This window comes from Manacus candei, unplaced genomic scaffold (genome assembly GCF_025592945.1).
Source record: "Manacus candei isolate 608988 ecotype Guabito, Panama unplaced genomic scaffold, ASM2559294v1 h1tg000008l, whole genome shotgun sequence".
In the NCBI taxonomy this organism is placed as follows: Eukaryota; Metazoa; Chordata; class Aves; order Passeriformes; family Pipridae; genus Manacus; species Manacus candei.
The window spans coordinates 15203190-15228614 of NW_026138056.1; the positions used below are offsets into that span (position 1 = coordinate 15203190).

General features: G+C 39.4%; 1 protein-coding gene across 7 annotated transcripts in view; it reads right to left on the reverse strand.

Annotated features, from left to right (window-relative positions):
* Positions 1-25425, reverse strand: part of NOL4 (nucleolar protein 4) — a 188942-nt gene that overhangs the window by 125299 nt on the left and 38218 nt on the right. For all 7 annotated transcript variants that reach the window (XM_051769952.1, XM_051769951.1, XM_051769945.1 and 4 more), the window contains 3 exons: positions 18460-18571; positions 17835-17947; positions 13554-13686 (listed from right to left, as the gene is read on the reverse strand). In XM_051769952.1, the coding sequence (XP_051625912.1) occupies positions 13554-13686; positions 17835-17947; positions 18460-18571 (358 nt within the window). The remainder of the gene's footprint in view (positions 1-13553; positions 13687-17834; positions 17948-18459; positions 18572-25425) is intronic.

A 25425-nucleotide genomic window follows, 5' to 3' on the forward strand; every position in this document is an offset into this window, starting at 1 on the left:
GCTAACCTTATTTTTAATAAATGCTGCTGAAAAAATAACCTTGGCAAGTTCAATCTCAGCTACTCCCTAAGCAGCCTTCATAACCCTCCACTCTCTGGATTTTTCTTCACATCTGTGTGACAAGGAGAAACAAATAGAAAGGCATCCACCACATTCTCATATAGAAAAGCAGAATAAATAAAATTTTCCTGCCTTGAAGGGTGCTGAAGGGGGACAGTTTTCACTCTGAGCAGGAATAATGGAGGAGTCAGAAGAATGGTTTTCTCCTCATTTTTTCATTCAGGTTCTAAGTGTAGCCAACTGCAGTATTCCCAAGTGTTAGTCAGACAGCATGGTTGACTAGATTTCTTCCTGACCCACAAGACAGGAATATCTCTAAAGAAACTCTTTATTATCTTTTCTCTCCCTCATACATGTGTACTTGATGATCAGTTAGGCTTGGAGTCTTTCTGGCCAATGTGCTTATGTATGCCCAGACATCAGCCAGATCATAGATAGCACAGGGTCCTACAACCTACTTCAGCTAAGAAGCAAAGGGCTACCGTTCTATTAAACAAGCTCATTTGGTGGGCCACATGTCTGATTTGGGACATCCCTGTTGTCCAGGACTCAAGGAAAAAGTATGAAGCTGAGTCAGGGGAGGTTTAGGTTAGATATCAGGAAAGGGGTTTTCATCCAGAGAGTGGTTGAGCACTGGAACCCAGGGAAGTGGTTACAGCACCAAAATTGTCGGAGTTTAAAAAGTATTTGGACAATGCTCTCAGGCACATGGTGTGATTCTTGAGGTGTCCTGTGCAAGGCCAGGAGTTGGATTCAACAATCCTGATGGGTTCCTTCCAACTCAGCATATTCTATGATTCAGTGAACTGGACTACTCAAAACCAGGCACTACACTGGAAGGGAGTTTAAGAAACAGACAAGATGAATAGGCTACCACTACCCACTCAAGTAAATTACCCATGAAGTAGAAGTTCTGCTTAAAAGAATCTGTTCTGCGTGGCTACGGCAGTGTCGGAGTTGCCTGTAAAAGGCTAGAAAGCTGTGAGTGTACGCAGTTTACAAGGTGGTGAAGAATTATTTCTCAGAAAAATAGTAGTTTTACCATGTTTACTCTTTCCTTTGAAAAGCTGCATTTAAGTAAGTGTCCATTGGAATCAACACTTTACAACGCCATCAGAGATAATTAAGTTCAAGAATCACCATGGAACACTCTTTCTGAAATTACTGTGAAAAGCTTGGCCAGGCTGTCATTTCGTTCTTTGAAATCTACCTGTGCCACATGCCTTTTAATGCTGTCACCACCATTTCCTCATCTCCTTGAGCAAGCAATCATTTTAGGCCCCTTATTTTTCCAGGGAGCGAAGGGAAGTACACTCCTGAGTAACTGATTCGGAGAAGAGAAAAATATTTGTCCTTGCTAACAGGCTTTACAACATCTATGTGTTTAATTAAAATAGGGCATATTTACAGAAAATACAATAACATGTGCAACTGCAAGTCTATGACCACAGATGTACAGAAATAACCAGGGAGTATAGCCTGCTCCAGGAATGTAAAATGAACAGTTCCTAGAGAGCACACATAATTGCAGAAATGTAGCAGAAAGAAGAAATGAAGACATAGCAACAGACAGAGCTTGGCTAACTCACTGAATTAAAGCTTATCATCTCTGCACAAACTGCACTGATGGTTTAATCAGAGTCAGTAGCAATTTCAGCACCCACATTAACTACTTCAGGATTCATTCAACTACACAGAACCTATAATGAAAACACGAAGGATGAAACCTTGTCTCCACTGAAGTTCACAGAAATTCTTACGATTGATTTCAGTAAGGTTTTCCTTGCATCCATGTATTTTGGACATGATCATGCTGGATAAAATTTCTAAAAACCAAGTCACCAAAAGTCGAAGCTCTTTCAAACTTTTTATACAAATACGATGATTGTACAGTTACCTCAGAGGGATATCTTCTAAAAGTTACCAATTACCAACAGACAGAAATCCTAGAAGATGCATGCAGACCTGTAAACTATTCAAAGAATTTTTATAGATTCTTTATACACATGCAAGGAGCTCTTTTAAAAACCAACTTGAAAGCATTGATAGCTTCCATTTACTTTCTAGCTCTCTAGATCACCCTGCTGCTCTCACTAGTTGTACCACCTCCTTTTGAAGAGGACCTATTTCTTCTATTCCAAGTAATTAACATTAAGAGTTCCACATCCTGTAGTTCTGTCTCTTCATTCTTGTCTTTGACAGGTTGCAGCATCAGCTCCCTTCAGAATAACCATCCAAGAAACACTTAAATAGTGTGACATAGCAAACACACTGCATGTCTTTGCCAATTAAGTCGTTAAAATTTTAGTACAATTCATATTTTGGTTCTTCCTGGAACAGTAACTTTGTATAACTGAAATGTCACCTCTCTATTTTGTTTTTGCAGAGGAAAAACATAAGTATTCCCTGTCTGTATCTCCTAATTTCTTTTCCCATCAAACCAGTAATACCTATTATCACACTTAATATTAGAGTAGTCTGTTGATATCATGGTTTTATCACAGTTTCTCAAAGCACAAAATCAAATTTTCTAATCAAATATTGCCCCAAAGTATCTATTACTGTTGCCTTATTTAAAAGCTGCTAGTGAACCACATGCTTTTTTTCTGGTTTATGATCTTATTTAAATCTCCTTAATAATGCCTATGCTTATGTGAAATTCAAATTTCAGAGTACAAAAAGCTAAGCACAGAGGTTTGAACTCCACATTCCAGTCAGAAGGAATTACTAATTTTACAAAAGTTTAACAGCAGGGACCCTGGACAGTTATTAACAAGGATGACTCTGCCTCCTGCTTAGGGAACAACTCTACCCAATAAAGCATATGGGAAATCAGGACAGATAGAATTTCAGTAGAAGCAGTCACTAGTTCTCTTGGAGAGGCATCAAACTGACTGCTTGATTCATGTCACAAGAAAAGAAGATTGTATAAACTCTGAAAGTAAACTGAAGCACTGAGGAAGGACTTTTACACACAAAGATTCAACTATTCCCATAAGCAGGAACTTCTGCAGTAGAGACTGTTCTCAAAGCAATCCTAAAGAGCCACATTCCAGCTGCAAGACTAGTGCCATAATGAGTTGTTATCTGATGCAAATGGAGAAAAGCTTCTTGGAGCTGACTTAAGGCATCAATTTCTCTTCATTTCCGTGCATCTAAGTCTGAAAATTGTATATTATATAAATTAGAATTCTTCCTTTATGATAGCTGTTATCTGAATTTATTCTACTGGTAATGCCAACCCTTACAATTGCAGTTCTGAATTGATTTCTCAGCATCACACATAGTACAGCCAGCAAAGGCAATTAAATAGTGGGCTCCTCCACATCTTTTCCTAGAGTGGGTCTGAGTAGCTACTGAAGTCTGTCAGTTTGTCAGTCTGGAAGGGTGCTCCTTCAGCAATTAGAAGTGGTCAGTGTCCACCAGGCAATGGAGAGAGTGCCTGAGCCTCACACATCTCTCAGCAGGCTGTTAATTGGTCACCAAGTGCTAAATAAACCTCTAAAACTAGTCAAGCTGTATTCTAATCTGTGTTGACGCTAAATTTAATTGTTCTTGTATGTTTCTGTCTCCAGTCAACTGTAAACCATCACTTCTATCTTTCTCACAATAATCAGGTGTAGCAGTTTGAGTCACATTAAAAATCTAAAATCCAACTTCCAAGCTTCCCCCATCCCTTCTCAACAATTTATCCTAACACCGGAGAGAGAAACTTTCAGGCCAGAGGTTTCTGTAGGCGAAGGGGGAAGTATATACATTTATTTACACAAATAAATACTATACAAACTAAAGGCAACTATATATATATATATTACATTACTATCAGTCAGTCCTTTCAAGCCCCTCCTTTAACTTTAGCCCAGGAGCAACCTTTAAGGCTGACATGTAACACAGTCTGCCGTGGGAGTGTTCTGGGCTCCTGAACACTCCCTCCTCACCAAGTCCAGCAGTTGTTTGTTGTAGTCTCTCCTCCTCATGAAGTCCGAGAAGATAGCTTTGAGTCCTTGCTCTCCTGCTGCTGGTGATCTCTCCCTCTCGGTGTCCCACCTCGGTTCGTAGGCTGCTGCAGTGTAGCTTATCAAGCGTACGGGTACTGGAATCTTCATTCCTCTAAGTCAGTTTTTGGTTGCCTCCGATCAGCTTCGGCAGACAGCTCCCGAGCCTCTCTTGGCCCGTCTCCAATTTTGCCTGGGATTCTTCTCCCAAGCACCGAGTTGATTTTATCAGCCCGTCCACTTGGCTCTGCTCAAGTGCTGAGCCTCAAAATCCACCCCCCACCAGCCTAAATGCAGTGTGGGGGAAAAAGCCCCCTAGCCTTGGCCACAGGCAGCTCAGTTCAGTTATGCACTGTCCCAAGCGTCCCACAGCTGCAGGGGGGAAAGAAGGCCTGGCCTCCTCCCTCTTACCTCAGGTGCTGTGAATCTCTTCCTTCACAGCACACACTCCAAATGCTGACTCTAATTCTAGCCAAAGGCTGAGTTGGGGGGTCGCAGGGCTTCCCTTTTCCCCCCCAGAGGGGAAGAGAGGGAGCCCAGGCACCCCCTGGCCTTGTCCTCCTACACCCAGCAGACACCAACAGCAAAACAACCAAGACTGCACTGCCAACCCTTTCCGGTGCTGTGTATATATGATTTTGAGCAGAAGTGAACAACATGAGTGGTGACTGGCTCTCCAGGGAACACTGCCCTGGCACTCAATCACCTCTGAGCCCCCCAAACTCTGAAGGGGGGCCAATTTCAAACTGTGACACCAGGCTATCAGTGTTCACAAATACTTGGAGGACACCACTGGAGTTCAGCCTATCTTGAAATTTTCAGGATTATTGCATCATTTCTTCCTTCCTGTTATTAAGAAGTGCCAGAGATGGCACATCCCTCTGCCTCCAAATAAGAGATATGGTTACTATTTGGTGACATTAAACCAATTATTTGAAAACATCACTTCAAAAATCTCAGGAAATATATATATAATCACTTCCTATGTGTTTTAATATTAAAAATCATTGTAGTGCTGAAAAAGTACTACTCTCTTCTTGTAATTGAACTATTTGAATTTGGTTAAAAAAGTACTACTAATTTTAGATATCCAGAATTGCAAATATTTTATCGAACAAGAAATACTTCAAAGAAATTTCCATTAAAAATATCTTTCACAAGACAGTCCAATGTCTCCAGGGAATTTCCTCCTCAGAAAAAAAAATAAATTAATAGCTTCCTTAATTAAAATATAACACAGTGAATAATCAATGGGTAAATTTAATTTTCTTTAAAGCACATTTTTTTACATTCCTTTTACTGTAAAAACAATGCTTTATTATATTATTCTAAAACAAACATAATAGGAAAAAAGAAAAAGCACAGTCAATGCCTAGCATGCATTTTAACAGTAGTTATGAAAAAAATCTGCACCTATATTGCTATACTTTAAGGAAGTAGACAAATTAAATCAAACAATCTGTGCACATAGCCCCTGCTAAGGTAAACTGGTACATATGAAAGGATAAACTGGATAAAGTGCCTGCAGTGGAAAGCAAAACTATATCCCCGCAGCAGAATGTCCCTCCTTTATTTTGATGTTACAGAGAAATGGGAGGGAAAAGCCTGAGATATGCTAAGATAAGGGAAAAGAACACAAAATATCAACCAAAACCAACCAATGCTTTCAGAAATCCCACTAAGTTTAGTTACAAGGACTTGCACACGAAAATCAAAAGCAAACTGGCTCCCTTCGGTACCTGCATAAGGAAGCAATGGCTTGGTTGGTTAGTATTATTGCCAAAGTGAGATATCTGTTGTTGGAGGACCTGTACAACACCAGCGCAACTCACAGACCTGTTTTGAAGATGCAAAACAACACAGGTCTGCTGCTAGCCTTTTGCACAGGTGTAGGCTTCACCACTAGATTGCTGATGTAAAAATGAGTGGCTGTGAATAGAGTGAACGGTGTGCAAGCATTTTAGCATTATTTGTGAAAAGAAAATTCTAATTTCTCAGCTATTATTGGCTGCAAGTATTCCCTGATGTAATTATGGAGTAATAGCTGAGAACTTGATTGTAACCAACAGTTAGTAGTTTGTTGCTAACAAGGCAAACATGACAAACAATTTTGAGGCAATTATTGTCATTACAAGCCACACTCAATTGTTCAAGGCAAGCATAATAGAAAGTGACAGTTGTGCAGCTGGGAGGATGGTACGGGAAACAAGATTGTTCCCTGGTTGCAACAGACCACTCAGACTCTAACAGAGACTCTGCTTAATGCATAATTCATGTTTAATAATATTTTAGTCTCCAAAGCAAATTACAGTATAAGATAAGAAACAAACAGAGACATCAAAAAAAGAACACAAGTTACTATAAAATGGAATAAGACACACGGAAGTAACATGGAGCAGGGAGAAGACATTCAGCACATCCAACTCACAAGATGCTTGGAACTAGCAAATGAAAATGCAGTAACTCTACATATTAAAAGAGCCAGTTGTAAAATTAATTAATTTGCTATGCTTCAGGATGGATGCTCATGTCCAAATCCTGGTTTGGGACCCTTGTATGATTAGGTAGGTCCAGCAGGAAGGAAGGAGTGCTCTCCATTGAGAAACACTGAGGCTTAATTTTTAACAAATTTGAGTTACATAGGAAGTCAAAGGAAGATTTTCATCTCTCATACAATAGGAGTGCTTCATATATCAGCTCAGTATTCTGATGACAAAGCAAACAGCAGCTGCCTCGTCAGCAGCCAGTCCATTAAAACACTTGATTTGCTGAAAATTTTACCCAGCTCTCCTTAACGATGTTAAGGGCTGAAAGTTTCTAATGCAGCTGCAGGGACATTTCAAGCTCTTGCCCAGGCTCAATACATTGTCAATGACATTGTAGCCCTATTCAAGTGTCATTACAGTGTCACTCACAGTGCCTTTTGCACCGATAAGGTATCATTTCTAAAGAAGCCATTAAAACACCACTGAAATTAGATTTCCACTACTCTCTGACTTTCTTGTTTTGTTTCACCATTTTCCTCCTGTCTTAAATCACAGAATCATAGAATGTTTCAGGTGGAAGGGACCTTAAAGATCACATAGTTCCAATCCCCCTGCCAATGGCAGGGACACCTTTCACCAGAATGCATTGGTTTATGCAAATAATAACATATCAAAACAAATCTGATGAGCTAAATCACCCTAGGTGTAACTCCATTGAAGTAAAATAGCACTATGTGCCAGGTTCTCAGGTACACTTTGACTCTGCTTAGGTGAAGACGATACTGATTTTTGCAGACAGAGCAACATATTTTAACTAACTCCCTGTCTAAAGAAACCTCTGTGATTTTGACATCTGTGAGATAACACATAGACTTACTCAGAAACATATATGTTTGATTGTGCTGTCTTCTGCTTTATTCAGTAACAAAGCTGGTGTTTGCAAAAGGTGACAGATCAACAGCTGCAGAGAGAGGAGAGCTTTGCTTACCCTCAGAGTAGATTGCTGAGCAGATGAAGAAGAGACCTTCCTCATTCTCTCTTGCCAGCTTGTCTCAGCCCTGGTCTTTGGGATGCAGTTGTTGCCCTCACTCAGCTTCTGCTACCTATGTTTTGTTTCCCAGAATAGGAGAAAGATATAACCTGTTCATCCAGGTGGGCTTTCCTTCTCAGGGAAGTTGGAGTGAGATCACAAAAGACTGCATAAGGTGCTGTATTCCTAGTATTGCCTGGACATTACTGTATAGAATCATAGAATCATTAAGGTTGGCAAAAACATCAAAGATCATTGAATCTGTACTCCTTTTCCACTGCCATGAGATAGGCAGGTATCTTAGATCTCTTTCAGAAAACTGGCATTTATTGTTTCACTCTTAGTCATAAGAAGTGAGATTATTGCCCAAAATGTTGTAAATTTCAGTGGCCTGAGCAAGACTGGAAGGTTTAAATATATCACAAAATTCAGTCATATCTCTTGGTCCTAGCTCAATTGTAATTTTAAATGATCTGCCGTTTTACCAAAACTATTACCTCACTATTAAGCAAAAATTACTTTTTTCTTTGGAGTAAAATGCTTCTTAAGTTTGTATGTCCAATGTCTTCTATAATGTATAAGCATAATAACCAACTCTACTAGCATTAAAACTTTGCTAGTATAGATGCACAGATTGCAAATAAAACCAGTGAAGTCACAAAAAATCCCCCAAATGAAAAGGCTTTCTAAAAGTATATGAGATTGCATGTAGGAAAACTGACAGACTGGTTTTGAGTTTATTTTTAATGTTAATATTTTAATATTTAATATTTTAATAAGGCTTTATGACTTTGTGTGGTAATTTCACTCTATCCCATATACCACAGAAATGTCAGGTGCTTTGTTTTAAAGACTAAAGAAGTAAAGGTTTTAAGCAAAAGACACCTAAACTCTGCAAACAGTTCAGCTAATCTTTAGTGAGGCTTTACTGAAGTCAAGTGGATTTAGGCCTCATACGAAACAAGCATATTTCTAAAACTTTTCAGTGCTTGAAATTAAAAGCACAATACCCATTGATGTAAATTGATTTTTTAAATTAATGTAAAATAACATTTCCACTGAAAAGTCTTAATTACCAACAAAAAAGTTGCCATGGATTTAGTGCTGGGAATCATCTGCTCTCATGTCAACTTTTTGACCGCTCACTTTACTCAAGATCAAGAGCAGGGCCAATACGTAGGCAACAGAAGAGACAATTTACTCCACTATGCTGCTTCACCAATCCGTCTTCACTTTGGCCTGTAGTTTGTATTTGAACTCACATATCTTGCACTTAAATTGCTTTGACAAAAAGAAAAGTCACTGTTTTAAGACAGGGAGTCCAGGTTACAGTGGAATAAAGACAAAAGCAGAATGAAGTATGACAGTACAACCGCTTCAGAATGGGAAGATGGATTAAATACTTAGTTGGACTTAGTTCAGAGGGGTAAACCAAGTCAAGTCTGTACCCTTGACAACTTAATCAGCTAATGTTACTTGTTTCGGGTGAAGCCAACGTGTAAAGATTATAGTTTCAATGCAGAAACCAGGTATTTAGATGACTGACTCCAGTACTTCTATCTGTCAAAAACACCAAATGAGCAAAAGGAATAGTTAATGTAAACAGCCAGGTTTCCTACATCTATATTGTATTAAAGCTGGCAATTTGAACATGTTGGGGAAAGAGAACTGGCACCATCTAAGTGACCACAAACTACTTGAAGGTATAATCCTCCATTTCATGACATTATTATTGTTCAATTTTCTATAAATTGAAAAAAAGTACAACCAGGAAAAGCTTATTAGTAATCTCCACAGCTAAAGTGATATCACGACCCCTGTTAAAGGTTGAATCCTGACATATTTTGTCACAGCTAGCTGCTAAAAGCACAGTCCCCATATAGTGCCTGTGAGATGCAGTTCTGTATGAATATGTAACTATATTTTTCTAAAAGCTAGATTGAAGAGAACACAGTCCCTCCACCTAAATCCAGACAAAGCACTGATATGTTTTAATGTACCTTAGTACAGTGAGAAATACGGAAAATAAATTAATTCTATTTCTTTCACTGAGTTACAGTCAAGTAGTCTCATCCCTGATTTTTACTTGATAGCTCACATAGTGAAAAACAAAACAAAAAAAGCAATGTAAAATTTATACTTAGTTCTTCTCACTTCTAGAGTTGTGCATGTTCTTAATTTCCTCTAATCAGAGTATCCCCCTACACATCTCTCATGAACTACCACTGTGCAGAAGCAAACACACACAGCTGTTCTGCACAGGGCTCCAGCTAACAGGCAAGGGCAACAAGAGTCCCAGGGTAGAAGCTTTTTCTGCTCCACTGACAGATCTATCTAGAGGCCAGTTTTCTGTAAAAAAAATCATTTTTTTACAGCTTGAACTACTAACTTCAAAAAAAAATAAATACAAGCTCCTTTATTTCCAACTCAGTTTGCAATCCTTGCCTTGTCTGTAGTCTGAGATTAGGACATCTTAGGACACTAAGCTGTGGCATGTCTGGGAAAGCAAGAAAATAGGGGCAAGCAAGGAGAGAGGGTGCAAATTTGCAATTTGCAGCTCTATTATCCAGCTGGCTGCTACAGAAAACACCTCTGAGGCACTGCTAAGCAGAGAGCTGTAGCCTACTACTAGCTGGGGAATGGACCAATTACAAATTAGAGATGCTTTCCTTTTCTAACTCCCCAGGGAAGAGCAGCAGCCCTTTTCCAAATCCCTCCCCATCCTTATAGCAGCCCTTCAGGTGCTCAGGATGCTACTGTCAGCCATTCCTCAGCAGGCGTGACTCAAGGCCCTGTTATTTAAAAGCGTACAAAGGTTAATTTAAAGTGGAAACTGTCCTTAAAAGTGTACAAAGGTTAATTTAAAGTGGAAACTGTCCTTAGCAGTATTGTGGCAACTTCAGTACCACAGATACAATGCACCGACTCTCCCCACTTTTCATTTCTTCCTCAATTCCCTGTTCCCTTTCAACCCAATATTCATACAAGGAATATTATGAAGCCTCAGTCCATTTGCAGATCCCAGGACTTTTGTGCAGTACCAGCACCCACCTACTGTGAGCAAATATGCACCTTCCATCTCTGTGTCCTCCTCCTCAGCATTTTTCTTACCTACCACAGCATTTCTGGGCAAAGAAGTCTATTGCTTTCAGCTGATACTGTAAGTTGCTCTCATACTTCCCTTTGTTCTATTTAAGTTTAAACAACCTAACCATGAGAAACAGGATGCAGTACAAATGAGCTCTCTAACGGAGTCCCAAAGACCAATGCCTGTTTAAAAAGGATGCAGGTACACCCTCAAGGGGCAAGGGTATGAAAGCATCTTATTCCTTTTACGTAGACAGTGTCAGCATTCTGATGCTCTGACAAACTGAACCAGAAGAGGAGCATCCATCTGTCCCTCAGTGGCATGGCCCAGCTCACTATTATGTTCCTCTAGGGTACATAGATTCTGTTTATATTCTAGTACCAAAACCAGTTGAAATCCCTGGGAAAAAAACAATGGGTGACCCAAAATATTCTCATGCTACCTCACATGGAAAGCCAGGTAAGCAAAGTGAAAAAACACATCACTTTTCAGTACACTGGACCTGTCACTAATCTACCCCAGGCAGCAGTTTTCCTAATGATTCCCATCAGCAAATCATTCTCCCAAAGAGGGCATGCTTGGGGCAGCAGAATACCTGTGCTGTCCCATTCTACCACAGACACCATTTCCAACTGTGTGCACAAGCAACCTTACACAACAGTAACTTTTCACCTGCCAGAATGCAGCAAACACATTTCAGATGAGCCAAATGCCAAGTGTCTTTATGGACTGAATGTGATGGCTGACATACAGAATGTTTGAGGGAGGGGAGTAAGAATCACTTTAGACACACAGATTCATGCTTTGGTGATGATTTTGGGGGGTATGTGCTATAATTTTGTATAAATTTGTAAAACTTTACAGTGCAGTCTGTGACAATAAAAGGAATTGTATGGCTAAGTTCATTTGAGTTCCCTTTTATTTTCCCACCTTTCTGTTCCCACTTCCATCCCTCCATCCCTTATACTCATTTTTCTCTTCCGATCTTCTTTTTTCCTGCCCTCTCCTATCATTCTTCTTACGTCCCCCCTTCTCTAATGTCTTTCTGTTACTTCTTCAGCCTCTTCTCCCACATCTGAAACAAGAGTGTTGCTCTAACTAGCCACACTAGGTTTGCTACCTAACAACAGCTAGCAAAGGAAAACCATGAAGCCAGAAGAGAACTGCTATTTCAAATCCCTCTATCAGCAGATGCTTTAGCAGAAGATGAAGCAAAAAATAGGATTGCTTTAGGAAGGTGTGCAAGTACCATCTGGGAAGAAGAGAAGGAAAGCTGAGAGATTTAAGGCCATTTTGTAAGATCACACTACCTGCAGTTCAAACACCACAGTGCATTTATTTCCCATACATTTCAAATAGCAAGTGACAGATTTGTGGCATTTTATCATTCATACTTATGTTCTAATATGATTGGATGTGGCACTTGCATCTGGTTGCAGCAGGTATTAAGACATGTATGACAGGCATTTCTTCACAGGTTACCGTACTGAGATACAGTTTTTATTTCAGACATACTCATGCACACAATTACTATTAGGAAACACTATATATATGAAACATTGACTATACAACCTCTACAGCACAGTATTGCACTGAAAGCCAGATACATAAAAATGCCACCTTCCTAAGTATCCCTGAAATCTCTAACTTAGCAATATTATTATATTAGCCCTGTGAAAAGTCAAACTTCAACAGGAACGTGAACTAGCTTTCCATACATCATGTGCATCAGAACTGCTCCTTTAGTGAACATACGTTGACAGAAATTAAGGTAAAAGTCGCACAGATTTTGTGGTAGCTTGAGGACACACATACAAAAGGCAGCTGTGGTTAGAACCTGGCTTATCAAATTATCACAGACTCCTTTATTTGTCCAGAGAGCAACCCAACAAAAGGTCCTACCCATGACCAGATCCTATCAGCCACTATGCACCACACTCATTCTCATCTAAATATCTCACCAACTAGCATCATGATGCACAAATTGCAAAGAATCCAGGTTAACTGTCAAATCCCATATATTTAGTGTTCTAGAGAAACATAAGAAACACTTCTAAACTGGCACATATGATCAGGAAATTACCAAGTAACAAGTACAGGATGTCAGTGTGTTGTTTCTAATACCAATAGAATAGACCTGCTCTTTGGGTGTTGTGGATTCACGTTTCACTCACGAGCCCATGACTACAGACTGCCACAGTCTGTAGTAGACAGGTTACTTGTGAGCTCCATAACCAAGGAAAAAGTTCATTCCAAACCAGGCTAATCTAACTGTTCTATAACAAGGGCTGAAATCAAAGACTACACAGCTATGTAACTTCTATGCAAAGTAAAACTTTCATCTCTGACTAAGAAACTAGTTTTGTGTTGTAACCAAGAAATAGTTAACATTCAAATTTACAATGCTGTTCGCTCCTTTTTCTCTTACCTCTGTTTCATTACTGGAGTTTGTCATTTTCATCCTTTCTTCTGAATATCACATCCCAGTTCCTATCTCTCAAATATTATCTTCTGTCACACTACTCTCCCTCCTTTTAACCAGCAAAAACAACTTTCTCAGCTTTTTGGATTGCCTCAGAAAGGTTTGAGTTTCATTTCCTTTTAAGTCTGTGTATGGTCACACACACACACACACACACATATATATATATGGTAAAATAATAGTACTTAATATATAATGGTTGAAGCACTCACCTGTTGCCTAAGCAACAAATAAATTAGACTGCAAAAAACCCAACTTCATCCTCTTCACGCTGAGATATAGGGAACATATATTTCAAATTACCTAATGAAACATCATGAAGAAAAGGACACAGCAGGTACTAAATGAAAGCACAGAGTGGGAAAAAAAGACAAGGCAATGCTGCATATTCCATAGGAAATGGGAGCCTTACCATCCTGCTGGCCCTGGAGGTTCTGAGGACTTTGCATTCTCTCCTCCAGATTTGAGCTGAGGTCAGAGTTCACAGCTGACATCCTAGTTGAGTCACTCATATCAAACTCATCACTTTCTATAGAGCTTTCATCCTGCAAATGGAAAGATTCAGAGACATGTCAGAAAACATCATGCACTCTTCACATTATCTGTGCAGTTCACTCTCCTTTCATTTGTTTCCCTCACACCTGGTGTGTAGTGTAATCATGCTAAATCTTTGTGTATATAAGCAAACAAGCAGAACACATAAAGAAGAGCAAGGAAAACACTGCATTATGATAATATGACAGATTCAGCTTGTTCAGCTATGAGGATACTCCATTACCCCACTCTCCTAACTGTTTCCACAGTATTTTTCAAAAAAGTACTGGTAACTAGAGACCCCATAAGTCCTTGTTATTCAAATTAGATTGAGGAGACCTCTCTACCTTCCCTGCCTGAATCCTCTACTTTTCCAAGTGAGGTCGGTAGCGCTGTGAATGACCACTGTCCTGGTTGTGGCTGGGATAGAGTTAATTTTCTTCTTAGTAGCTGGTACAGTGCTGTGTTTTGGATTAAGTGTGAGAATAATATTGATAACACACTGATGTTTTTGTTGTTGCTAAACAGTCCTTACCCTAAGCCAAAGACTTTTCAGTGTCTCAAGCTCTGCCAGCAATAGGTGCACAAGAAGTCATGAGGGAGCATGGCCACGACAGCTGACCCAAACTGCCCAAAGGGATAGTCCATACCACAGAACATTGTGCCCAATGTATAAAGTGGGAGAAGTTGGCCAGAGGGGGCCAATTGCTGCTGGGAGGCTAGCTGGGCATCATTCAGTGGGTGGTGAGTAATTCTATTCGGCATCACGTGTGTTTCTTGGGTTTTATTCCTCCCTCCCTCTCTCCTTTTCATTACAATTAGTAGTAGCAGTAGTAGTAATAGCAGCAGTAGTAGTATATTTTACTTTGTTTAAATTATTAAACTGTTCTTAACCCATGGGTTTTTACTTCTTTCTGATTTTTCTCACCCATCCCACCAGAGCAGGGAGGGGAGTGAGTGAGTGCCTGCGTGGTACTTAGTTGCCAGCTGGGGTTAAATCATAACAACTACTCACATTAAGACATTTCCAAATGATAACTTGACCTAGTAAAAATCCAATATCAAACTCCCTTGACATGATGTCACCCTTACACTGTTATTCTGTTTAAAGAAGCATCTATGAAAATTATACAGTTTATTACAGTTCTGAGCATGGTCAAATGACAGTCAATGGCAAACCAAAGTAATATTATCACATGAGAATCACTGCAAATTTATTTTACATTATACATCTTTAATATGATTTATCCATCAAGTTTAATTACTTATGTCCCTAGCAGCTAACTAGGGATGATAACAAAGGGCAAAAAGTCAAAATCCTGATCATTGTCCCCATTTATAAAAGCAAAACAGGTTTGGACCTAGTTTCCAGAAAATGTTCAAACAGTTGTTTGACTTCAGTTGCTTCAGTCCCAATAAAGTTCATGTGTCCACTCATGGATTAAAAATTAAGCATCCGCAAGTCTTGCTTTGTAAATCGCTGAGGCAATGTACAAACCTAAGGTGATATATTTTCAGAAACAACTTTGCTGAGATGGTTACTCCTGTTATGAAGAACAGTATTTTTAAGAACTTAGAGAAAAATATGTCAAATAATTTTGTGTCCCCTGAAGATCAGTTTAAAATATTTCTCCAATTAATTTTTTTACATTTTTTTAACAAAACCAGAACTGACAGAATTCTGACTATTTTTCTGAGTTGCTCACCAGAACTCACGTAGAAAAATAGCAGTCTTTAGAATATGATTTACTATGTACTTGTTATGAACGGGTTACTACAGATGTGAATATAGCTTTCTTCTTTCTGAGTGCTTAGCCCTTTAAGTTCCTCTCCTGAGTCTCAGCAATGTTTCCAGTTTGCACGGGCATTCCTCCTGTTTTCAGAAAGCAAGTTCCCTGCAGTCATGACTCACGTTAAATTGGGATGAAGCACTGCCAAGTGCCATTCAGGAGCAAGAGTAGGCCAACACACAAGGCAATGACGTTCTGCACCGTCACACCAGGACAATGACAAATAATGAAACAAACATACCTTGTTCTCAAAGATTTGTAAAAAAACTAAATGGAAGAGTGAGGACTTCTCTAGCAGGCACCTATCTGTCTTGCCTTACGTAAGGAAGGAGCACCCCAGTTACAGCAGCAGCAAACACCCAAACACCGCCCTCACAGAAGAACCGTGGTGCCTCCCACCCCAGACAGACAGGGCCAGGGCACATGCAAGCTGGTTCTGAAGTTTACAGAAAATGAACACTGCTTGTTCGAAGAGCAATATAAGGAAACAAACGCCCCCAGACCTTCTGGAATGCTGTGCCTCTATTAAAACACAGGGGTATTTCTCATTGAATCCTGCAGGAACCAGCAAGCAGCAGCTTACATTTTTCAATTGTGAGGTCAGGCAATTTTCATGTGCTCCCAGAAAGGGAGCTCTGGTTGACTCTTGCATAGGTATAAAATGACACACATAGGCAGATTCTGTTTGCCTCAGGCACTCTGCAGAATATCTCCACCTCACTTCCCAAACTGTGTACACATGTACCTGAATCTTCATGGACACACAGGCATGGGAAGAAAAGCTGGCATCCTTATACTAGCTGCAGCATGGCTCTAAATTCCCACACAGTGATGAATTCTCCTTTTAGATGAAGCCTGTTTCCCTTTCATGGATGGCCTCAGCTTAAAAATGTTGAATCAAGAATGAGAAAATTAGGAGGCTTTCAGTCATTGTGCTAGCTAGTTGTGGGATCCAAGTTTACTCCTGTCTCAATTCCACCCCCTCCACAAGAATACAGATATGATAGATGAAACCTTGGAAACAGAGCTTTCCTACAAATTCAAGAATGTTTTTTAAGTACATGAAATAGTTTGAACCAGAAATCCTGCTGCTTTGCTACAATATTTTCACTGTCATTTTGTTCTCAGGACAACAAATGTATGGCCCAGGGAAAAAAGCAAATCTTGGCAAAACTCTGCTTTGAGAAAAGCCATAAGGATTGTCCTGAGAACTTTTCTTGTGGCCACTCTGCCCTGGAAAAGACACTATTACTAAAACATGTAAAAAATTACTTTCATAAATCCAGTACCACAGTCATTTCATACACAGTAACAACAGAGCTGCAAAACTGAGCTGGTCAGAGGAATACCAAGCAATGGTACTTCCTGCTGCCTCCATATCATTGCCACTGGTTTGTCTAGATGAAAAACAGGTTTAACAAAGATTTCAGTCATCAGATCAGAAAGACTACACCAAAACATTCAGGCTATAGAAGCACTGTGGCAGGTGGCCCTGATGCAGCATGAGCATTTGACCTTGTTGTGGAAGTAGCAATTCTCAAAGGGAAGAAGTGGAAAAACCAAGGAGTCATTTAAGTCCTAACTCTGCTGCAGGAATAAAGCTTCTTCTCTCCTGCTACTTGAAACCCTGCTGCCAGATCCTGGAAAAAGGGTAGCATGTAATGTGGGACTCAATAGGAGGGAAAGACGGCCAGGATGTATTTGTGCACAAAGAACTTTGAGTTGGGAATCTCTCCCTACACACTCTCCAACTGAAAAACAAAAAGGTAAAAGCAAAAAAAGGATCTTGATATTCTAGAAGAGTGATGAAATCCCCATTCTGTGGACTGTTGAATGATTCATGAAATCTCCACCAATAGTCCATACATATTTATTAGGAAAACAAATCTGGCTGACTCTGCAGAAGTTGGGAGTCAATCAGGGTCTTGACATAATTCAGCCGCGAAGTTTGATTTTGGAGGTTTTCTTTATTTAAAAATATAGTCAGGCAGAAAGACAAAGAATGTAGAACTGCTTTTTGGCTGGCACATATCTGAGCTTCTATTTGGCAGCTCAAATGGTAAATGAACAAATTTTTAGCAAAATGAGGTTACTACAAATAATTCAATAGGTGCCATTCATTTGATGAAGCACTTCTTAAGATGTGGAAAAAATCTGAATAAATCAGAAAGAAAATTATTTTTGAGAAGAAATAAATATAATTCAACCTCAATTCTCTCTGAAGAAGCTTGATTCTCCATCTACTTCTCTTCCATCTTTTTTCTCTCTTTTTATTCAAAATTTCAAAAGCAACCCCTATTCTTACTTATTAAGGTTTTTGCCTTAAAGATTTTAACAGAAAACCAAACTTAAAAGATTTCCGGTTTTACCTCATCTTGTTGTGAATTTAGTAGTTGGAGCTTCATGTGTTTCATATAAGCCATAGTAATGGGCATGTTGTAATCAATCATACTGGTCACCAAAGTTGGAGGTTTTCCATTATCTGCAACAAAAATAGTTATTATGCATTATATGTTGATTATGGAGGCTATGTCAGCCTACTCTGCAGTCAAAGTCAGACTGTTAGGTCATTTAGTTCTAACTTTGGTATTTTCAATCTCTTTTTAGGCTGTACAGATGGAAGTCTCCCAAAGAAAAAGCAAAAACAAGTTCAAACCCTGAAAAGTGATGTGTTCTTCTACCCCAAGTGACTCCAGCACATACGCCCTATCTATTCCTTATGCTTACGCCCCAATATAAACATTTCTATAGCAAAATAAATTGTTTCCGCCAGATAAAATCATCTTTCTATCAAGGGTGCATATGGTATTACACTCCATCCTTAAGTGAAAGCAGAAGATTCACTACCTTCCAATTTAAGTAAATGAGATGATCTGACTTATTGAACTGTTCCAGTCTACCAAATTTTTATGAACCCTCACTTAAGCTAGGAAAATATAAGTGGGTATTAGAAATAAAATTACTTTACATCCCACTATTTGACACTAAAACTACCTTTATGATCCGCTCCATCTGGATTTAAATGCATTCTTTTCTGGCACTCTGAGCAGCTCATTAGAAATCGTGTCACCGCTTCTCTCGGTAGGAAGGCATAGGTCTCTGAAATCTGAAATGAATAACAAAATATAGGTGTTATTATATAAGCTGATTGAACATGATTTAACAGAACTGATCATCATATTTCCAAATAAGGCATATTATCTTTTAATGCCAGGAAGCACAATGAAAGCATGTTCTGCATACTATGTAGGATTTCAAGAAACATCTATCCAATCTGCCTATTTATCATCTAATGGCTCCTAACAGTTGGTACTGAACAAAATTCCACTTATATCAAAAGGGGGGTTGTTTTGTTTACAGTTCTTTTCAAATTCCTTTCAGCAAAAAGATTCATACATAACAGCCACCCTACTGTGGACTGTTCTAAAAAAAAGTTGAAAAGAGACCTCTTTTTTTATAACCAATGCCAAAAGAAGAAAGTGCTTGGCTTCTGTGCTCTATATATTTTTGTTGTAACAATATGTAGACAGATATAGGACTCAGCAATGACAGTTTCCTTACTATTTTAACTTTGTATTTAAATGTTTTGTGAAAATATTTTTGGAAAGCTTGTGATTTTATACTATGGAGTAAATATGCTATTTTTACTAACAGTTACAGAATTTGGGAATCAATTGATTTTAAATACTCTGTTTTATCTGGAGATACCTTGAAAAAACAGATTGTAGTTGTTTCCTGGTTCAACATTATCATTCTTTCCAATCACATACTCACAAGGAGGCATCAGAGGGATTATTTTTCTTTTTTGAAAGGGGAGAGGAGGAAGCAGTTATTGCTGGTTTTAAAGATTGCATTCCCCCCATCCTCAAGGATACATATATATTTATAGATATCTTGCCTTGCTGAGGAGGACCTGGAGGTTGGTGCCAAGCTGAAAATGAGCTAACAGCATACTCTCTGATCACAGATAAACTACATTTCACACTGGCTATGTTAAGTGTATGGCCAGCAGATCAAAAAAAGGTATTGTCCCTCTCTACTCAGTGCTGGTAAGAAAGCAGCTGGAATAATGTGGCCAGGTTTCCCCTCACACTTCACAGTTCCCCTCCACACCTCAAGAAGCAGGAAAGGGCCCTGCAGCAGGCCACCACAGCAGCTGGAACCTAAAGGAAACCTTGAAAGAAAGGCTGAGGGATGTGCATTTGTTTCATGTAGGTTATGAGGCCAAGAAAGATCTAATCATAGCCCACCACTGCCTGAATGGGAGTTAAAAAACTGTAGAGAAAAACTGTTCAGAGTGTAAAACCACAAACAACAGCAACAACTGTGGCTTGAGACATTCAAACCAGATATCAACAGAAAATTCTATACTCCAGTGCACTGGAACAGCTTTACCAGATGGGTTAAGTTGGATGAAAACATTCAAACTTTGATGTTTTCAACTCAGTAAGAGACAAAGCCATGGTTTTTCTGTGATTCATTATATATGTTGATGTACATACACTGAACAGTGCAAGTGTTGTAAGGAATCTCGAGCCTTTCTTTTCCCAACTAAGGTGGTTATCTTGCCATGGACATAATCCTTAAAGAAAGACAAAGTCCCAGCAAGAGAGATTAAGAGAGTCAATTGATAATCTGCTTGTACTCCCTTACTGTTAAACCTACAGCGGGATTTGATTTCCTATCAAGCACTAGGCTGATGCAAGTCTGTAGGAAGTACAGGAGGATGGAGATGGGATGTATGAAACTGCGGCTACAGAAAAGACCGGATAACTTTCTTTAACTGGATGTAAATGGGATTACATACTGGCCAAATCACTCCTGCCCCTCACAAGGGTACCAAACGGAGGAAGAATGGTCCATTTTAACTCTCTTACACTCTTCCACTCTGCTTGTCACCTACTTAACCTGTGTTGAAACTTAGGTTTCCTAAAACTCCATGGATCAAATTTATCAGTTGACAGTATTTTGAAAAATAGGCACAGTTTAAATTAGCATATGTTGATATGACATGTGTCATGGCAATACATGAAAATGGTGCGCTATAAAATTGGAATGCAAATTATACCATCATGTTTATAATATTGCTGTTTAGGCTGTTTATTTTTGTCATTTTCTTATATATCAGAAATCTTATTTTGGGAGGGAGAAGGGGATTAGTATAAAAGCAAAAATTGTTCTGTGATTATAATTGGCAAAGATATTTTTTGGGCCTGAAACAAATAAAATTACAGCATTAAATGAAGCCACTTTTGAATGGGAGATCCTACTAAAAATGTATTTTCAGATTTTTTTCCCTGTTTTTTATGCCACAGAATAGATCCTTATTTACCTTTCTAAATATGAAAACACTCCTTTATGGAATCTAAAAAAAAGAACTTAAAATCAGATGAAATTTAGCATTAAGAAAATTGGTAAGTGCGCATACACAACAACCTCTCTCTTACAACATTTAACACGTTTAGCACTATATTGAAATTAATAGAGCCTACCCATGGATTCATTAGTTGCCTGAATTTGATAGGAATGCTCCATTTATTATAATCAAGCATCTCTGTCAAAATTCCAGTTCTGCTCAAACAAAATGAAAATCTTCCATGGAAACCAAGCGAGCTAAGGCCTAGATTTGATAGGTATGCTCCACTGACTATAAGGGAACCAGGTTTTATAACTAAATTTGTCCACAGAGCAGATGCTAGTGTCTCCAACCTCCCACTGCAACACAGTTTTAAGGATGCCCTTCCCTAAATAACATCAGATTTCATCAACTTTCTCCCCTGTTTACTTTGTAATTTGAATCAATCACTTACATTCCTAGACTTCAGCTTGTATAAACTGGCATAACACAATAGGAATGATATTAAAATAGATACATAGGGGATATAACCCACAGCTTTCCTTAAATCATCTTGCCTGAATATACAGGGGAAAAAAGCTCTTTCCAATTTTCAATGCCAGAAAGCTTACAAAAGCTTACCTCACCCCCTTGCAACTTCACGTCCTCAACAGTGCAGAATCTTTTTTGCCTTTCTCATTACAGAACAAGATGCAAATAGCCACTTGCTCCCTCTGGCCATGCTCTGAACCAGCCGTAGTCAGGAGGCTCTCTAACCAAAGTAGCACAAGACTGAAGACAAAATCCTATATATCACCTCTCAGCAGAGTTTACCAGCTTGTGCACAAGACTGGACAGATGCAGTTAAAGGAACTGGTTTGCAAGTGTGTATTTCAGAGCCCAACCTGGAGGCCTATGACACTTTTTAAGTAACTATACCGAAATACTTTAGTGGTCTGACCTCATCAGGAAAAATTTTCTGTCCTCTATTCTATCTGAAAGAATGCACTAATGACTCAGTCCTTACTGATGCTGTATACTCTCACTGCCTTCATCAGCCCTGCTTCTAGTTGTCTTAGGCTGTAGGCTATTAGCTACACAAAATATATAGCCAGACCATCTTATTATAAGTATACTTTTTTCAAATACAAAGCTCTAGAAGTATCCTTATAGGATTCCTTATTCTTACTGGTGCTTTTACTGCACATTAGTACATCTTCTGCTGCTTGTAGAGATGTGTTATCTTGTAACTGGATGTATTCTGTACCACAAAATAAGCAGATTCTAGCAGGTTGGTATTTAGGTATTGTGCACTAGGAATAGCTCTTACAGCTTTTTACATTGTAAAGAGAAAAAGTATATTAAGAAACTAGGCCTTTGAAGTATTAAGCAAAGACTGCAAAAATAATACAGGGTTTGTTTTAGCCTTGGAAATTACAAGATAAGAAGCAAACATTTCATAACAATACAGTCCATGCACACCTTCATTTATTTTATTTTAACTCTGAACCGAGAGGAAAATAAAGTGAGTTGACTTCAGTGATTTCAGAGTCAAAACTTTTATGACCTTATTTCACCATTCCCAAGAAGTCTATGATATAGATTTGACATGTGTGAACCCATCCAAAACATCACCCAGCAATGAAGGCCTGTTTACTGGATCCCATGAAGAGCACAATAAGGCAAGTAATCTACTACCTGAGCATGTAATCTGACTTACATTGGAGCTAAGCAATGCATGCCCTAATTGTCTATGGGAAGCCTATTGCATTCCTACTGCATCACTGCAGGCAGAGAAAATGGGTAAATCTCCTTTATGCTCTCCAATATTCAGATGATTTAAGTGCAGGATGTTGTGATGATGTAGATTTCAGAGCTACATTTTTTTTTGGAACATTAACAAGTCCTAAACTGAAAGGCAGATTTTAGGACACATATGGCAGAACAGGAAAGACAAGTGTGAGGAGAGGGAGTGAAATTTTGCAAGTGAACCTACTAACCCCTGAAGAATTAACATGGAGAATGCATGTGTAGTCTGGAAAGATGTGTCAGAATAGAGACTCTGTGTATGTGTTTGTATTTTTTTAATTAAGGAGGCTAAGGGGGAAAAGACGATCTAAAGAAGACTTCCAAGAGGAAAGAAAGAGAGAGAAACGATAGAGAGTGAAGATGGTAATCTGTCCTGGGCCCACAGCCATCAAGCCAGGTGGCAGAAATTGGTTTCTTGATGACAGGAGGGTGAGCCAGCCAAGGAAAGTCCTCTCCTTTCCTCAGCAAGAGGTCAGAATAGAAGACTGATATAGAAAAGCAGATATATTACCTCTGGGAGTTTTATCAAGAGCTCACTACCCTGCTATACTGGAGAAAATGTTGTTCCTTCATGTGCTAAACTTGCGCTTCACAGCTCCCTTTCCTCCCCATATAGCAAAAGTCATTTTCTGTGAGGGAAACGATGGGAAACGCCTGTTAATGGGACAACTGCCAGGACACTCAACACTCGCCCTTTGCACAGAAGCAAGAACAACCCATAGAGTAAAAGTGCACAAGGCTTGGCTGTTTCATCACATACACAAGAACGGCAGGGATGCAAGAATTTAAGCATGTTTAGGCCCTGCACAAACCTCAAGTTCTTCCCATTCTGCAAGAACAAGGTCTGCCCTATACAGAAACCAGCCAGGCTCCAAACCTGCTTTAGCCCTGTTTGATCAGGAAGGAGATGATAATTTTTCCCAGTGCAACCTGTCAAAACATTCTTTCCCAAGGAAAACACACCCATTGTGATGCTCAAAGGGGACTCACAAGCTCATTCTGTTTTGGGAGGGAAAAAGAGTGACCCCATGTTTCACAATGTGAGGAAGGTTTTTCTTAGGGTGACAGGAAAGAGGGAAGCTACTCAAAAGCTTGATCCCAAACCAAGAAACGTTTATTACCACAACAGCTGGATGAAGTACAGGACCCCAGATATTGCCCCACATCCAAAAAAACTCCTGTTGTGCCTCAGATGTTACATATTTATGTAATATCTATCTGATGAGAGTCTTGCCTCAAGCTACTTTCCCTTGACACATCAATATCTTCCCCATGTTTTACCAGCCTGCTTCTCTTCCAGCTCAGCAGCCCGGTAGCTTTTTTTCATTCATGAGTTGGGAGTCTTATAAACTGACCCATTTCTCCTGCTCAGACATCACAGCCCTCACTCACAACTCAAGTTCACAGCTGTAACGTTTCAAGGCTTTGCACAGTGGCTACTCAGGCTCAACAGGCACATATTAGATCATTCTTCACAGGTAAAAAGTAGAATTTAAGGTGCTTAAGGTAGCTATGAGGCTTTCACAAACAGTTCTCAGCCAGATGATGCACTTAGTTGTGGGAAAATGTGTCCAGATATAACATAGAAAGGTGAGGCACCTACTCAATTGTTTAAATGAATGAAAATCTAAACCCTTTTTTAAGAATATTTTAAAAAGTAAGGAAAATAAAATCTGCTCTGAAATATAGGGCTTGATCACTAAATCTGGCCTAACTGTACCCATACCTCAGCCTGAGTGGTAGCATAGACATTTTACATCTTCAGTCTCATCACAGACCATTGGTGTTTCTTGAAAAATGTAATAAGGCAATTTTTTTTCCTGGTTTGCACTGAATCACAGAGTTCTCCTGACAGCTTGAGCCTGTTGCATTATGCTGCTACTGTAGCCACAACTTTTCCCACTTACTCCCACCTCTGATATACCCCTTAGCACTCATGTTTAAATTGTAGACATAGCTAAATAGTTTAAATCAAGAAATGTAGCTCTACAAAGGCACAGAAAGTCTGCTATGCACTTGTTGCTTATCTTTCCTAATACAACCAGTTGGATTGTTTTCCTTACCACTTCTGCCCTGTGCATCCCCACCCCCACTTTGATGCCGTGGTTCTCCTTTCAGGGTGGGATGCCTATACAAAAATAACTCCCTTAGAACAGAAAGTGAAAAATACTATCCAAAGCAATGCAGTTCCTCTTGGACACTGAGCTGTAGCAGCAACTTCTAGCAGAGACAGCCCTATGAGAATCCTTGGTACTTTCTCCTGACCACATTCCCTGCATCAGCACATTTCACCCCACCTCCTATGGAGCCTGGCAGAGGACCCAGGGGGAAAATGCACGACAAGCAGTGACCAGTTTGGGCACTTCTGCTTTCCTTGGCCCAAGGAACATGCTCTTTTCACCTTCCGCATCTTCCTAGTCACCTGTGCCCCTGCTGAGCAACTGCCTTGGCCAGGCCCTGTGTCACATATCCTGCCTTTGTGAGGGAATTATCTCCCAGATCAAGGCCCTCAGTGTTTTTCCTGTTTGTAAACTTCGTGGGAACCAGGAAAATAGTTGAGATTATAAGCATCATATTAATTATTCCTTCAGTCTGGCAAACTCCGGATATGATTTAAAGTTCTTAGTTTCGTTTCACACATATAAGTCATGCCTGGTTTTTTGCTGGTGTAGACCTACCTACAGTTATGCTGGCAAGGAACACAGCCCATCAATCTTACCTTGTATACACATGAACTGAGCACAAAACCTACCAGTTAAATAGGACACTGGCTCTCTTTTGCATATTTTCAAAGTTACTCTCCCACATCATATACA